At 35.9% G+C, this 15,150-nt stretch overlaps 1 protein-coding gene across 2 annotated transcripts in view; it reads left to right on the top strand.

Moving 5' to 3' along the window:
* Ptpn4 (protein tyrosine phosphatase non-receptor type 4) overlaps positions 1–15,150 on the top strand; it is a 120,546-nt gene that overhangs the window by 81,886 nt on the left and 23,510 nt on the right. For both annotated transcript variants that reach the window (XM_051204040.1, XM_051204039.1), the window contains exons 13-15: positions 2,703–2,771; positions 7,012–7,137; positions 9,706–9,864. In XM_051204040.1, the coding sequence (XP_051059997.1) occupies positions 2,703–2,771; positions 7,012–7,137; positions 9,706–9,864 (354 nt within the window). The remainder of the gene's footprint in view (positions 1–2,702; positions 2,772–7,011; positions 7,138–9,705; positions 9,865–15,150) is intronic.

The following is a 15,150-nucleotide window of genomic DNA, read 5'->3' as shown; positions in this document are numbered from 1 at the left end:
TATTTTGTGTGACTTAATGTGTCCTAAGAAAATCAATTAGTAAGTCTTTTATAACATCACTTCTATTCCTTTTTCTTATTTAAATATATTTTGATCATATTCTTACCCTCTCCAAGTCCTTTCATAGATTCTCTCTCTCCCCCTACCACCCACCTTTAAGTTTTCTCAAAAAACAAACTCCTCAAATGCAACAGCAAAACCCCCCAAAAGCAAGAAAACAACACACACACACACGCACACACACGCACACGCACATGCACATGCACATAATGTAGAGTCCACATTATATGTTGCTCAACTATTCCTGAACATGAAGCCTCTCCTAGACTGTGATATACCCATTGTCACTCTATTAGAGAAAATTGATTTTCCTTCATCCAGCAGTATGTGACAATTCAGTAGTTGTCTTTATCCTACCGGCTAAATTTTAATCTATCCATCCACCCACCCACAAATCCGTAACTATTCTGTTTCCCTTTCTTATCTGCTCCATATAGACAAGTGGTTCTCAATGTCTGGGTTCTGACCCCTTTGGGGATGAAATGACCCTTTCACAGGAAATGCATATCAGATATTTACATTGTGCTTCTTATTATATTACGAAGTATCAACAAAAATAATGTTATGGTTGGGGGTCTCCACAACATGAGGAACTGTATTAAAGTGTTGCAAGATTAGGTAGGTTGAAGACCCTTACTCTATACCCTCTGTCTTTCTATGGATTATAGCATAGGTATTGTTGACTTCACAACTATTAGCCACATATAAGCAACACATACCATATTTGTCTTTCAGAGTCTGTGATACTTAGGATGATTTTGATTTTCCTCCTATACATTGGGAATGCAGAACCTAGCAGAAAGCTAAGTGAAAACAGAATCTAGAAAATGGAGTGTGTTCACTTACTGTTCTATGATAAATGTAGCAAAGCAAAGTGAGATAGAATTAGGACCTGTAAGAGCCCATTTCACATTAGTGTTTGGACACAGGCCATATATATTTATAGTTTCAAAGATTAAGTTCTGTGTTTGTAGTTCTTTAGAATATATCTGAAGCATTTTTAAATTATTAAATATGAATAGTCTTACAAATGAAGTAGTCAAGTAAGCATGATAAATATCTAACTGCACATAATTCTTTCCCTAATGGACATACCCAAAATAAGCATTGATCAACCCCCTCCTCCTATAGCAAGCAATAGCTAGGAATACTAATGTTATTGTTTTACTTAACATGTTGAAATATTATTGACTAGAAAACGGAGCTGGGAATATTGACAAGGTTCATTGCTTTTTTAACCACCTCTGTTTACATATGTGCTTATTACTGTTCTATATATCCAAGGAATTAAATTAAATGCATTAATCTAGTAAACCTGGATATATATCTTTCTTAGAGGAAATATATTTTCCTAGAAAGCTTTAACTTAACCCACATTTAAGAAAAGTCCCCCATTTTTTCCATTAAAATCAATTATGCTGTTTAGTTCACTGTTATGGATGGTTCTTTTTGACCAGCAGTCTTACCCTAAATTAATACTCATAAGCTATATTAGTTATAAGACTGTTGGCCAATGACTAGGGCTTCATATTGCCTAGCTCTGTCTTAATTACTGACCCATTTCTATTAATCTAGTATTTCCACATGGTCTTATCTTACCAGAGAAAGATCCGGGGATCCCGTTACTCCTCTGGCATCCTACATGGCCTCTGGCAACTGCTCTCTGCCTACACCTTCCAGAATCCTCCTCATCTCTTAGACCCGCCTATCTTGCCGCTCTATTGGCCACAGTATGATTAACATATTTACAGAATGACATCTCCCATCAGTTCACATCTATTTAAATTTGTCCTAGGAATATAGTCTAAAATTTGTTTGTATGGCTCTTTTGAGAACATCTATTTGCCATATATATATATATATATATATATATATATGGCGAGTGATATGTATAATATATATTTATATATTTATAAATTGTTCCACTTTCTGTACTAGAAATTTATGTGCAGTCACAGCTCAGGAACAGGGTGCTTCCACAATTCACTGAGAGCTACTCTTTCATTAACACAGGTAGCCGAACACACTGATGTGCCATGGAGAAGGGCCAGATACCTCCTCAGCATACACAGTGTGCTTTCTAGGCAAATCAGCTTCAAGGCAGAAATAGTGCCCAGCATCCACAATATTTCTAACCCCATTTCTTATATTCAAAAATCTGAAATTTCTTGCATTGGGACATGGAGGTATAGGCTGTCTTCATGTAATAATTAGTAGTAGAAAAGGAAAGAGAAGTTATCCAAGATACCACATAGTTCAGTCTATCAAATGGAAGTAATGGAGACATTAGCTAACTCTGCCCTGTAGGTTAAGTTGGGGCTGTGGAGCTTGTTTGATACAGAGCATCTCTGATTCTAGAGTCTGTTAGCAAGCACAATAGGAAAAGGGCTCCTGGTATCAAACACATGCCTATTGGACACATACTGTGAATTGAAGAACTGCGAATTAAGCTTTGTCCATCCACATAGAACTGGAAAGCAGTCAGTTTTCCCTTTTTACTCTGCTGCTTTTATTGGTGTTCTTGTCATTAGAAATGTCTCGTCTCTTGTAATTGAAATTGTAATTGAAATATGAACATGTTTTATGTTGTCATTTTATCCTGTAGTCCCCTTTAAGATATTATGCATATTTATATATTTCAGTGGGAGAACTGAAGTCCAGTCAGTTCAATATGGCAAAGAAAAGGCAAATAAAGACAGGATATTTGCGAGGTAAGTCAATTCTGTTTTAGTATCTGAGGTATTTTGGGTGTTTTGTTTGGTTTTTCTTCTTACATCTTAAGATTTTATTTTGTGTTATATTCAGCCCTCACACATACACGCATGAGCTAGTGTGTGTGTGTGTGTGTGTGTGTGTGTGTGTAGGTAGGTAGGTCAGAGGACAACTTTGGGGAGTTTGTTCTCTACGTTATGTGGGTCCTGGGGTTAAGCCAGCCCAACAGGTACCTGAGCTTTTTAAAAGGATAAATGTTATTAGAAATGGGGGCTGGAGAGATAACTCAGGAGTTAAAAGCACTTACTGCTTTTATGAAAAAGATCCAGTTCAGTTCTTAGCACCCACGTGGTAGCTCACAACTGCCTATAACTCCAGTTCAGGGCATCTGATGTCCTCGTCTGGTCCATGGACTCTTGCATGCATGTAGGTTATATGCATATACTCAGGTGAACACACTTACTCATAAACATTTTTTTCTAAACAATCTGTGAAGTACATAATATACAATGTTTATGAAATGGAAACTAGTTTGTCTAGTGTCCTGATCTTTTTTATGGTTGTGAGCCTAGCCTTTAACGGCTGAGCTATCCCTCCAGCCTGTCCTGATCTTTTTTTGTTACGTATTTGTGAGCATTAATAATGCATTGAATATAATAGGTTTGAATAGGCTAAATCTAGTATCACTAATACAACTTTTTGTTGGAAACTCTCCTGTTACATATTTTTGATTTCTATTGCCTAGCTCATTTCTATGTTTATTTAAATCATGCAATTAAAAAGATACATTTCTTTCGATTTGCCTTTTTAAAAAATATTCCTTTCAGTTTGCTTTTAGTGACAGAAATGATACTTTGTGTTATTCAAGATTTTTCCTTCAATACACTTAAGAAGGGGTGTGTGTGTGTGTATGTGCTGTGATTATCTGTACAACTGTCCATTTACTTCTTATGAACATAATTATCCTAATTTAATAAGAATTTGTCTGGCTTTTTATACTGTCTCTTATTTGCAGTACTCCCTTATTTCTGAAAATAAAATTATTGTGTAATTTTAATGGCTTTGAACATAATAGAGTTAAGAACTGTGCAGATATTCCTGCATCTTCGATGTTTTGTGTATTCATTATTAAAATGCTACAAAGTTTGTATAGTACTGTCTTTGATTTTTGGAGTGTGTGGGCGGTTGGGGTGTAGGTACTAGGTTCCCAAGTTCAGGGTCTTACACATGCTAGGCAAGTGTTCTACTGCAGAGCTCTTGTGTTTTGTCCTGGAGTGCAGTTTTAACAGTGGTGGACCATCCTAATGATTGCTCTATCTCTGAAAGAGATACATAGCTACTTATATTCTCTAATGGCTTTATAAGGTACTAAGTCATTTTAGTTTAGAATTTCAGATTTCTTGTCTCTCAGAATTTTATGTGGCAATATAAACAGAAACTTAAAAAGATTGTTAAAAAATATATGAAAAATTTGATCAATACTTTCTCCCTTATATATTAACTCTTTGAGTTGCTTTCATACTTTCTCAGTTATCATATAATAATATCTGTGGAAGAGAGAACAAAGTTCTCATCAAGAGAAAAATAATGTGCCATGGTCAGAAAATAAACTCACCACATTGCTAACAGTGTGGTATTTTTTTCTCTGAAATTTCCGCACAGAACAGGAAACAGACAACAAGCTTGAGTGGGTGGGTCTCTGAGGTTAAAACTGTTAATAAAGAAAAATGCCTGAAATTTAGTTTTAAATTCAAGACATTTCCAAACATGTTTAGTTCGTTACCAAGAATAAAGTGTTCAGACAGTTTGTACTAGGTAAGTATCCTGGATTTTTGAATGATCTTTTTTTCCTTCTCTTAATAATCTTAGTCTGTTCTCACAGCTTACATTTAGTCTAGTATATGAGGAAAGAATAGTTTGTGAATATTAAGGAGTAACACTAAAAACTAGAGATGGTTAATTATGGTGACTTTTTAAGATTTTATTTTTTTAGATTGAAGATAGTACATAATATATTGTCATTTGTGGGATTGAAATATGTGCCCTCCATTGTGCGGGACTGACTCTACTGATATCCTGAGTTCCATTCAAGAAGTTCTGTAACTTAAACTCACAATGATAGGAAGAAGCATCTGTGCTTAAATTACCTGGACTTTATGTTTGGAAAATGAAATTTGAGTACATGTTTTTGTTTGTTTGGTTGCTTGCTTGTTGGTTTGTTTTACCAGTAGCATCATGTCTTTTTTCGTGTCCCCAGTAGGCATGATTATTTTAATGTTTGCTGCTGTGGACATAAAACACTGTGAAATACCATTTGCTGAGCATTGCCCTTCTCAGGCCATTCTGTTTGTGTAGTTGATGTGTCACAAAGGAAATTTCAGGTTGTAACTGCAAATTTAAACACAATGAATTAGGGTATATATTGATCTTACTATTTAGATGTATTTGGATTAATTAAATTTGCACTTTTTTGTGCCTTGCCTAGTATTTTTTTTCTTAATTTATATAAAAGTATGTAAATAGTACATGACAAGAAGGGAAAATTATGGACAGTTTTTAAGGCAAAAAAAAAACCTTCCAATATTCTAAAAGGAATACATAGCAATAAGTACAGTCTTTATTATTGGAAATCTAAAAATAAAATTCCCAGAATGACGATGTTTGAAAATAATGAGCCAACACTGAAAAAAGTTTGTTGCCTTTTAATGTTTTAATAATTTTTTAAAATTCTGTATAGTGTATTTTGATCTCTTCCTAGACTCACTCCTTACTTGTTTTGTTTTCTCCGTCAAGACCAAGTTGTGCTGCACCAATTACTCTTGGATGTGTAGCCTTTCACTAGAGCATGGTAGACTTACCAGCAGTTACACTGTTAGAGAAAACTGATCCTCTTAGAGAAAGCTAAATGTCTAGTAGCTCCTCAGCTTGGGTGGGATTTGGTCTGCCTTGGTTTAAAACAGCTTTTGTGTATGCTGTCCTAACCACTTTGAGTTCATGTGTGTGGCTGCCCTGCTGTACTGCTATATACAAATAAGTCTATTTAAAATTTTATGATCTGATTTTTGCAGTAATATGATGGTATCTGTTTTACTTTGATGTAACAGAAAATAGCATACATGATTTTTTGCGGGTCTTGAGGAATTTATTAGAGATTAAAAGCCATGTTAGGTGATTTATTGTGTGTTTTGTCACTAAACTCATTTAATTAACTTTAAGGATAATTCTACATATCAAAAAAGTACACATTTATGTAGAAGAATCTTTTGGGTAGTACTTGAATTTGCATATTAAAAATTATGGTTACTAATATTTCTAAAATTCTAAGGATTTATTCCTCTGAATACAGTTATATCATTTGGTTTGTGGAGACTAGCATCTTTTTTCTTGGCAGGTCATTTAATTCTGTTTTATTTATATGATAGCTGACAATAGATGATAAAACTTAACCTTTTGTGCTGGAGAGATCACTCAGTGGATGGGAGCCAATTGCTGTTCTTGCAGAGGACTAAAGTTTATTTCCCAGAGTTCATATCAGGCAGTTTATCAGCAGCTCCTGCTCCAGAAGATCTGATGCTTTCTTCTTGCCTCTACAGGCACCCACACTTACATGCATACACATACAGAAGAACACATACACATAATTCAAAAAAGGTTAAATCTTTTAAAAATATCCTTTTTTTTTTTTTTTTTTTTTTTTTTTGGCCACCATAAGTTTTTTAAAAATGTTTTTACAAAAAGAAAGGGAAATGCACTGATCATACTCTACATAAATACATAAAATAAAAAATACTATATTTGCAGTATGTACAATTATCTGTTTTGGCCCTCTCCTCACTGCAGCAGAGGTTCAGAATTAAAAGTTGTTGTGGTGAGAATTGTTCAGTACACCCTGTGATAAGCAAGCAGCATTCCAAGTACTCCAGAATAGATAATGAACAAAGACCTATAACTTTGTAATTCAAGGAAATATTTGGTAGCAGAATACTCCTTTGCTTCTTTTTATTTCTGATTTTAATATTCCTTGTTCTCTATCTTTTCCTTCATAAGCCCATTTTTCCTTTTTTGTCATATAAAGTAAATATAGCCTTTTGAAATTATTTGATAAACATTATCAAATGATTCATTGCTTAAATAAGCAAACTCTTAGAATGTGATTTATTAATGCATTTTAAGATTTGACTTAAAGCTATGTTATATGAAAACAAAACTTTTCAATGTATTATTCAAATTTTTCTACAGATCTCCAAGTAAGCCTTTGGCACGGAAATTAATGGATTGGGAAGTAGTCAGCAGAAATTCATTATCTGATGACAGGTTAGAAACACAAAGCCTCCCATCCCGGTCTCCTCCTGGAACTCCCAATCAGTAAGTAGCAAGCCAGCATTGTGCTTGCATTTTTTCTATTTTCTAAATTATTGGCTACATATTTTATTGTCTAGAGATCATAATATATAAAAATTTAAGTTCTTTAATCAAATTTTCAAAAGAATAGTCTGATTGTATTTTACATGTGTGTTTGGTGTGTGTGTTATATTATTGTATTTTACATGTGTGGTGTGTGTGTTATATTATTGTATTTTACATGTGTGTTTGGTGTGTGTGTTATATTATTGTATTTTACATGTGTGTTTGGTTTTTGTGTTATATTATTGTATTTTACATGTGTGTTTGGTGTGTGTGTTATATTATTGTATTTTACATGTGTGTTTGGTGTGTGTGTTATATGTGAGGGCATTTGCATGTATATAATAGTAGACGTGGGGATTAGGAGACACTTGGGCTATCAGTTCTTCCAGTGTATAGGTCCCCGGGATTGAAATCAAGTCATGTGTGGTGGCAAACGCTCTACCTGATTAGCTACCTCACCAGACCCAAACTTCAAGCATTATTGCCTCTTTGCTTGCTGCTCACGGTTAAAGTGGCCTACAATAGCTTTAGGGAGTGAGTGAGTAGAAGATTGAAGGGCAGCCTTCACTTTCCTCAGCAGACTTTCACAGGAAGGGTAATGAAGGATCTAGTTATGACTAAAATTTCATAGAGTTCTTGTTTATGTGATTCATTTCTATGTAGATTTCCGCCTGGATTTTGTTTTGTTTTTATTTTTGTTGTATTTTGAGACAGGATTACTCTGTGTTTACAGCCTTGGCTGTCCTGGCCTTGAATTCACATAGATCTGACTCCCTCTGCCTCTGCCTCCCAAGTGCTGTGATTAAAGGTGTGTGTTCTCACCTCCTGGCTCCACCAGGGTTTCTAAGGGAGTATAAATTGTTTCAAAGTTTGATATGTTTGAGTGATTGTCATTCAGTGCTCTAGTACTTCCTGTGACCTAGAAAAAGATGTCTGACTGTAGTCCTATAAGCTCGAGTTGAGATGGGCCAAGCACTGTGTGGTGCAACTCCAACCGTGTGTGTACTGCATGCAGCCTAGGGTTTCTCACAAAGCTGCCAGGTTTTAGTATAGATAATAAGAAGAAAGGGAAGACTTCCTCAGAAATTCCACACTAGAAGGAAGGCAAGGGAAGGGGCAGAGAGGGTGTAGAGGGAGGGGGCCAGAAAGGAAGGGAGGAGTATAAGAGGGGAGTGACCTAAATAACAATAGCTCTGATTAAGTTTTCTAGGAAATGAAATCATTTTAAGGATGATCTGGGAAAGAAGTCAGTACAGCCCAATGATTAAGCAGTGGCTTAGAGTCAATGTTTAAATCTTGAAATTAATTTCCATCCTATTTCCTCATCCTCATCCTCATCCTATTTGTAGGTGGACACAATGGCATGTGCCTTTAATCCCAACATTCTTGTTATAGGAAGTGTCCTACAGTCTTAATATGCTATTAAATTAGGTAATAAATGAAAGGTACTTAGAAAAATACCCAGTATATACAAATGCTCAATTATTAACTATTGCAATTTCTGATTATAATGATGATACTTTTGTAACCACCAGTCAGGGTAGTTGGCTTCTTTATCATCAAGCCATAGGAATTCAAATTCCACAAATTTAAAACATTAAGAAGAAAAAATAATTGAGACTAGAATCTATTTCTGAATATTTATTCTAATCAGTTTCATAAATGTTGAATAAGGCATAAGATTAATAGTGACTGTACCTAGTCACATAGGTAAAGATAATAGTGGGATGGATAAAGGCCTTATTGCAGGTTGTAGACTGCAGTCATGTCTTGACTTCCCATTTTGTGTTCCTCCTGTTTATATCACTGTCAGAGATTCTGCATAGTTGTCAACATAGTTTTCCCTTGCTTTCTTTAAGGGATTTGCTGATTTCTTGCATTTATTGGTTTGGTTTTTTTTTTTTTTTTTCTTCCATTTCTTTAAGGGATTTTTCTCATATCCTCTTTGAGGGCCTCTGTCGTTTTTCTGAAGTTGTTTTTAAGGTTGTTCTCTTCTGCTTCATCTGTGTTGGGATGCTCAGGTCTTGCTGGCATAGAATCCCTAGACTCTGGTGGTGTCATCAGTCTTTCTGTTGTTGGATGTGCTCTTACACTGTCGTCTTCCCATCTCTTTTTCCAGTGCGTACAGGTGGTCTCCTCTCTACTGGAGATTGGAGGGGCAAGACAGAAATGGGCCGATGCTGGGTGCTTTGTTCTGCCTCCAGGTCCCTCTGGGGGATTTGGTGGCAAGACTATATGTTTCCAATTTTGTTTCTCACTGCTGAGATTGTTACACATGATTCAGTAAACCCAGAAACAAAAGAGTAGCTGAAAGGGGGAGTGTGGACTAAAGAAAAGCTAGCTAAAGGCGTTAAAGGAAAAGAGGGAGACACAGAGTAGATGTCAGTAGGGCAGATTGAGTTGATACTGAATGCCCAACATAGTCTTTATAACACACAAACATATACCTACTTCTTCATGAGACCATATAATCAAAAAACATGGAAAACTCAAATTAAAGTTTAGCCTTTGTCTCTCTTCATTTAGCCGGAATTCTGCATTCGCACAAGAGGGCACCCGGGTCCGACCGTCTTCAGTTGGTCATTTGGTAGACCACATGGTTCACACATCCCCCAGTGATGATTTTGTAAATCAGAGATCTCCGTCGTCAACACAAGCTAATAGCATAGTTCTGGAATCATCACCGTAAGACCCTTTTTCCATTTTTCTTCTAAAGTCTTTATTTTCAAATACCTTAAATTGCTTCACTTGAAATAATCTTGTGAATTAGAGTACTTGATACAAGGTGTTACTTATGTAATTATAAATACATATTTGTAAATGTATTTATTCTTGAAATTTTTTTGTTTTCTCTCTTCTCTTTACCCCCTCTGGTTACTGACTATTCTTTAATTTTTAGTGTATGCCCTCAAATATTTGTTAGGTAATATAACACTATAGTCATCAGGGTGTAGGAGAATGTAAGACAGTATTCTTAAAATTTTTTTCAAGGAAAAAACCATAAGTGTGAACAGAATGTTACAAAAAAAAAAAAAAAAAAAAAATCAAGGAAAAACAAATGAGATGGTTATCACATCAGTTATAGAAAGCATGACCACATCTCTCTCTTTTTTTTTCTTCATATTTTGAGACAGGGTCTTCCTGGCTAGCCTTGAACTCACAACCTACCTGTCTCTGCCCCCCCCCTCCAAGTGTGTACCACAACTCCTGGCTATCCAGTTTCTAAAGTATATTCCTATTATTTTTATACTGATTAATGAATTCAGCTTGTTATTTCAGTGTTGATAGCTATCAGTCTAATATATATTCTATTCTCATTCTAATAATATCCTTATATTAATATGCTGTCTTGATTTATTAGCCTATACAGTAGAAATAACTCCTATACATTTGACATAATTGGAAGACAATACCTATATAGTAACAGAGGGGTAAGAAATATATTGTTGAAGAAAAAGGAGTATATGATGCAGTATATAATGTATGTGATCAGTCTTTTAAGAAAGAATATGTCTTAGAGTAAGGAGTAAAAAAGAAATGAAGAGGTCACCCAAGTGACCCTATGTCAGCCATGGTTGTCTTTAGGCTAAACAAAGCTAAGCTGGCAGGACATGCAAAAGTCTAGCCTTAGTCACTTATATTATTGTAAAAAGACGTTGTGTATGTCTGCGTTATAAGGAATGGAAGAATATAACAAATATAGCATACACAATGAAACCTGTAAGAACTGAGTTGACAAGAGATAGAGTTGATGGAAATGTAGTATTTTATTACTTTGAAAATTATAACTCTTTTGTTAGGTTTTGGCAATTGTATTATCTAATTTTGAAAGTTTAAAAGTATGAAGTAAATCTTAAGACCTAACCAAACAATTCTATTTTTTTATATTAATTATATCCTTGAAAGGTTGCATGTTTTTCTAAACTGCCTGTTTCACTTACCTTGAGCATTAGTGTTTTAATTACTTTTGTGAATAACTGACCGAATACTTGAGAAAACCTATTAAATGGGGGGAAAGATGTGCTTTAGTTTACAGTTTCTTAGATTTCAATTTAGAGTCCTTGGTGGTTGATTCTGGGCCCATGGTAAAGCAGAACGTTATGATAGCAAGGGCATGCAGTAGAGACTACTAACTCGTAGTTGTCCAGAAGCAGAGAGAAATAAATGCAGAAGGGACCAGGACTAGGTACTTGTTGAGGATCTACCCCCAATAACTACTGTCTGCAGGAAGGTCCTACGTGCTGAAGTTCCACAACCTCCCAACATAGCTACCTCAAGCTAGGAACCACATATTTAACACATTGAGCCTAAAAGGAGTATTTCATGTCCAAACTGTAACAGTCATCTATCTAATAGTGTTTATTTAAGAAGTCCTCTCAACATCAGTACAAATCAGCCAGAGGGAAGAAACCTACATTTTAAGCCAAAATTTTACAATTTAAGTAAAGTTTCAAGTTAAATGTCTGGTAATAGCAGGGTTGACACTGGTAACAAGTTAAATGTGACACAATCTCTGGGTGTATATCTTAGAAGATGAGAGTCAGGTTGATATTAGAGTCTGTCTTAGAGGATAGCAGATTAGCAGACAGCCTTGGATGTCAGTCCTCTATACTTTCTACCTTTTGTTTGAGATAGCACTGGTTGGGAATTTATTGGCTTGGAATGCAGAAAACATCAGCAGCCCCTTGCTTTTATCCAGTGTTTAACAATTTATGATTCATACTCATTCTTCCCAGAATAACAAGATTTTTCATTCTAAAAGTTCGTGTTGTATTTAATTTTCAAAATGTACTTGTTAAAATTTTCCAAAAATAGTGAATGGGCCAAATATATGTTTGCCAAAATTGAACAATCCCTGAAATTACAAGCAGTGTCCAGGACAATAATTTCTAATCAGAAGCACACTGGGGAACCCTCCCCCCCCCCAGCTTTTAACTGTATATTTAGACTGTTTTAACCCACAGAAATGTGGATTTAACAGTTTTTTGTTTTTTTTTTTTTTTTTAAAAAAACCTCTCTTATCCATGCCATCCCTCTCACATAGCAGAACACTGCTACCATTATGCCCACGGCTGTCTCTGCTCAGATATTCCACAGCAGACCATGCTTCAATTGAGCCTGCTATGTGTTTTGGCCAGAACAAGAATAAGAAAAGTTTCTGTGACTCCACTGCTAGCTAATTTCAGCTGCACACACCCTTTTCTTCCAAGCCTTTGGCTTTGAGGGTAAATCTTCCCTGAGTAAACAGCTGTTTGCAAGGCCAGATAAACCTTAGATTTGGAAGCCACTTAATGCCCATGTTTTAGACACCTCTGACTCTCTACCAAAGGATGTCTGTTTTAATTCACCTTCACACCAATGCAGGCCATGGTCCAGGCCTGTATTCAGGATCATAGAAATGCTTCTCTGGACTAGCAGTGTTTGAATACAGTAGCTTTAGAGGCTTGTCTTCATGGCAGTTGAAAGGAACAGAAAAGGGGGAGGGGGAGAGGAACCTGTGATCCCTGGCCATGAAGGCAAATCTTAAGGAAGCTTTTATTGAAGAGAAAGGGTACATACCTGATGCAGTAATTAATGGATCTACTAGAATTTGGAACATTTGTGGATTACCAAAAACATTGAGAGAGGGAGATGGGTTGGGAGTGTTGGGAAGAGGATAGATTTAGGACGGATATGAGCAAGTTTGGATTTATATGAAATTGTCAAATAATAAGTAAAAGATGCTCTTTAAAAAAACTTGGAGTGTTTGCTCTCTGAATTGCTTTTAAACAGACACCTAGGTGAGTGGGCACTAATGTGGACTTATTTAACTTAGTTATATTTTATGCCAGGTTAGAAAATTTCATGACTGTTTCCTTAGCAGAAACTTCTCTAGGAAGCTATGAAGTCACACTATCCAATTTTAATTCACCCCATCCCCTCACCCCCAACTACCAGGTTCATGCCTCTACTGCCAAGGGAGAGAATGCATCCAAGGTTACTCTTGTCATAACCTTTCAGTTATCTTCAGTTAAATTGTGCTGTTATAGCAGTTGAGCCTCGCTTACATAAAAGAAGTGTTTGTTGCTATAATTGCTGTATGTTCATCATTTGTCAGTTGTGGCTCTGTCCCATACCAGGATTCTTGAGTGACAAGTCTCTGTTTGGTACATGGCTAGTCTCATGGCATGGAAGTCTCTTCAAGGAAGAAGAGTCATAATGAATCATGAACTATTTCTTAAAGCTTCCTTTTGCTGTGGAGATGACACATGCCACTTCAATCCATATTTTATCTACCAAAGCAAGTCATATAGCCAAGCCTGATGTCATCCCTGGAAAAGGGTAAAGGGTAGTCTTTAAAGATAACATCATTTAGACATCTATGATCAGTCCTTGAAAACGAGTAATGTTTGGTCAGCTCTATTCTTGATTATATCCGGAGCCATTTTTAGTGTTGGAGAGATGGTTCACATAAGAACACTTGCTGTTTTCTACAGTTCCCAACACTCACGTGATAGCTCAAAACTGTGACTCAAGTGGCAGGGAATCCAATACCCTCTTCTAGAAATGCATTTGATATACATACATACATACATACATACATACATACATGCAGATGAAACACTCACACATATTGAGTTTAAGAGTCAGTTTTATCCCAGCACTCAGGAGACAGAGTTTAAGACCAGCCTGGTCTACATAGTGAGTGCTAAGCCAGTCAGAGACCTTGTCTCACAAGGGGAACACACACAAAATTAAGAAAAACAAAACAAAGCAAAAATAACCATTTTTTTTATCATGCTGGGAGAACTATAAATTTACATGTAAAAGACTGAAACTAGTTCCCTTGATCTCATTTTATGCAAAATCAACTCAAAATGCATCAAAGGCCTTAATGCAAGACCTGATACTAATAGCAGAAGACAAATAGAAAGCACTTCAATAGCTCAGGAAAATAGGACAGCAAAAACTGACAAACAGAATTGCATCAAATTAAGAAGCTCTGCTTAGCAAAGGAAACAGTTTTCAGAGTGAAGAGACAGCCTGCAGATATTCATCTAATGGATTAGTATCTAGAACAAGAACTCGAAAAACTTGACAACAAAGAACCAAATAATTCAGTAATGAGTGGGCAGATGAACTGACCAAATAGTTCTTAAAACGTAGTACAAGCCATTGAATCCTTTCATTCATGTGGCCTGTTTTCACTTTTGATCATCATCTGACATACCTCTTTGCTTTGAATAAAGTTATGTTGCTACTGTAATTTAAAGAGTACAGGTGGCCAATAAACACATGAAAAAAAAAACATGAACAACATATTTAGCCACCATGGAACTGCAACCCAAAACTGCATTGATATTCCATTTCATCCCAATCAGAATGATTATGAGAAAAAATAACAAACAAACTAGGTGGTGGTGGCACATGCCTTTAATCCCAGCACCGTGGAGACAGAGGCAGCTTGATCTTTGTAATTTTGAGGCCAGCCTGGTCTACAACGCTACACAGAGAAAACCTGTCTCAAAAAAGCAAAAACAAACAAAATCCAAACAAGTGCTGGAAGTGTGGAAGGTGCATAAAGGAACCCTTGTACTCTGTTAATGGCAATTCAGAGTAATGCTGCAGAAATCAGATGATTCTCAACAACCTGAAAATAAAACTACCATGTGATTCATCTTCAGTACTCCCGGGATCAATGTCATCATACACTAATGATAAATACCCATGTTCACTGGGGATATTCACAGTAACTAAATTACGGCATTAGTCAATGTGCCCATCAGAAGAATGGATAAACAAACTGTAGAATATAGATACAATGAAGTATTAATTATTCAGCCACAGGAAAAAATGAAATCATGTTGTTTGGAGGAATTTGGATAGAACTAGAGATCATAGTGTTAAATAAGCCAGACCCAGAAAGAGAAATAAGTTTTCTGTCATGTGAAATCTAAATTTAAAAGGAAGTTGTTGAGAAAGGACCAAATA

The sequence above is a fragment of the Phodopus roborovskii genome, unplaced genomic scaffold (genome assembly GCF_943737965.1).
Source record: "Phodopus roborovskii unplaced genomic scaffold, PHOROB, whole genome shotgun sequence".
Classification (NCBI taxonomy): Eukaryota; Metazoa; Chordata; class Mammalia; order Rodentia; family Cricetidae; genus Phodopus; species Phodopus roborovskii.
This window is presented reverse-complemented; position numbering and strand designations above follow the sequence as displayed.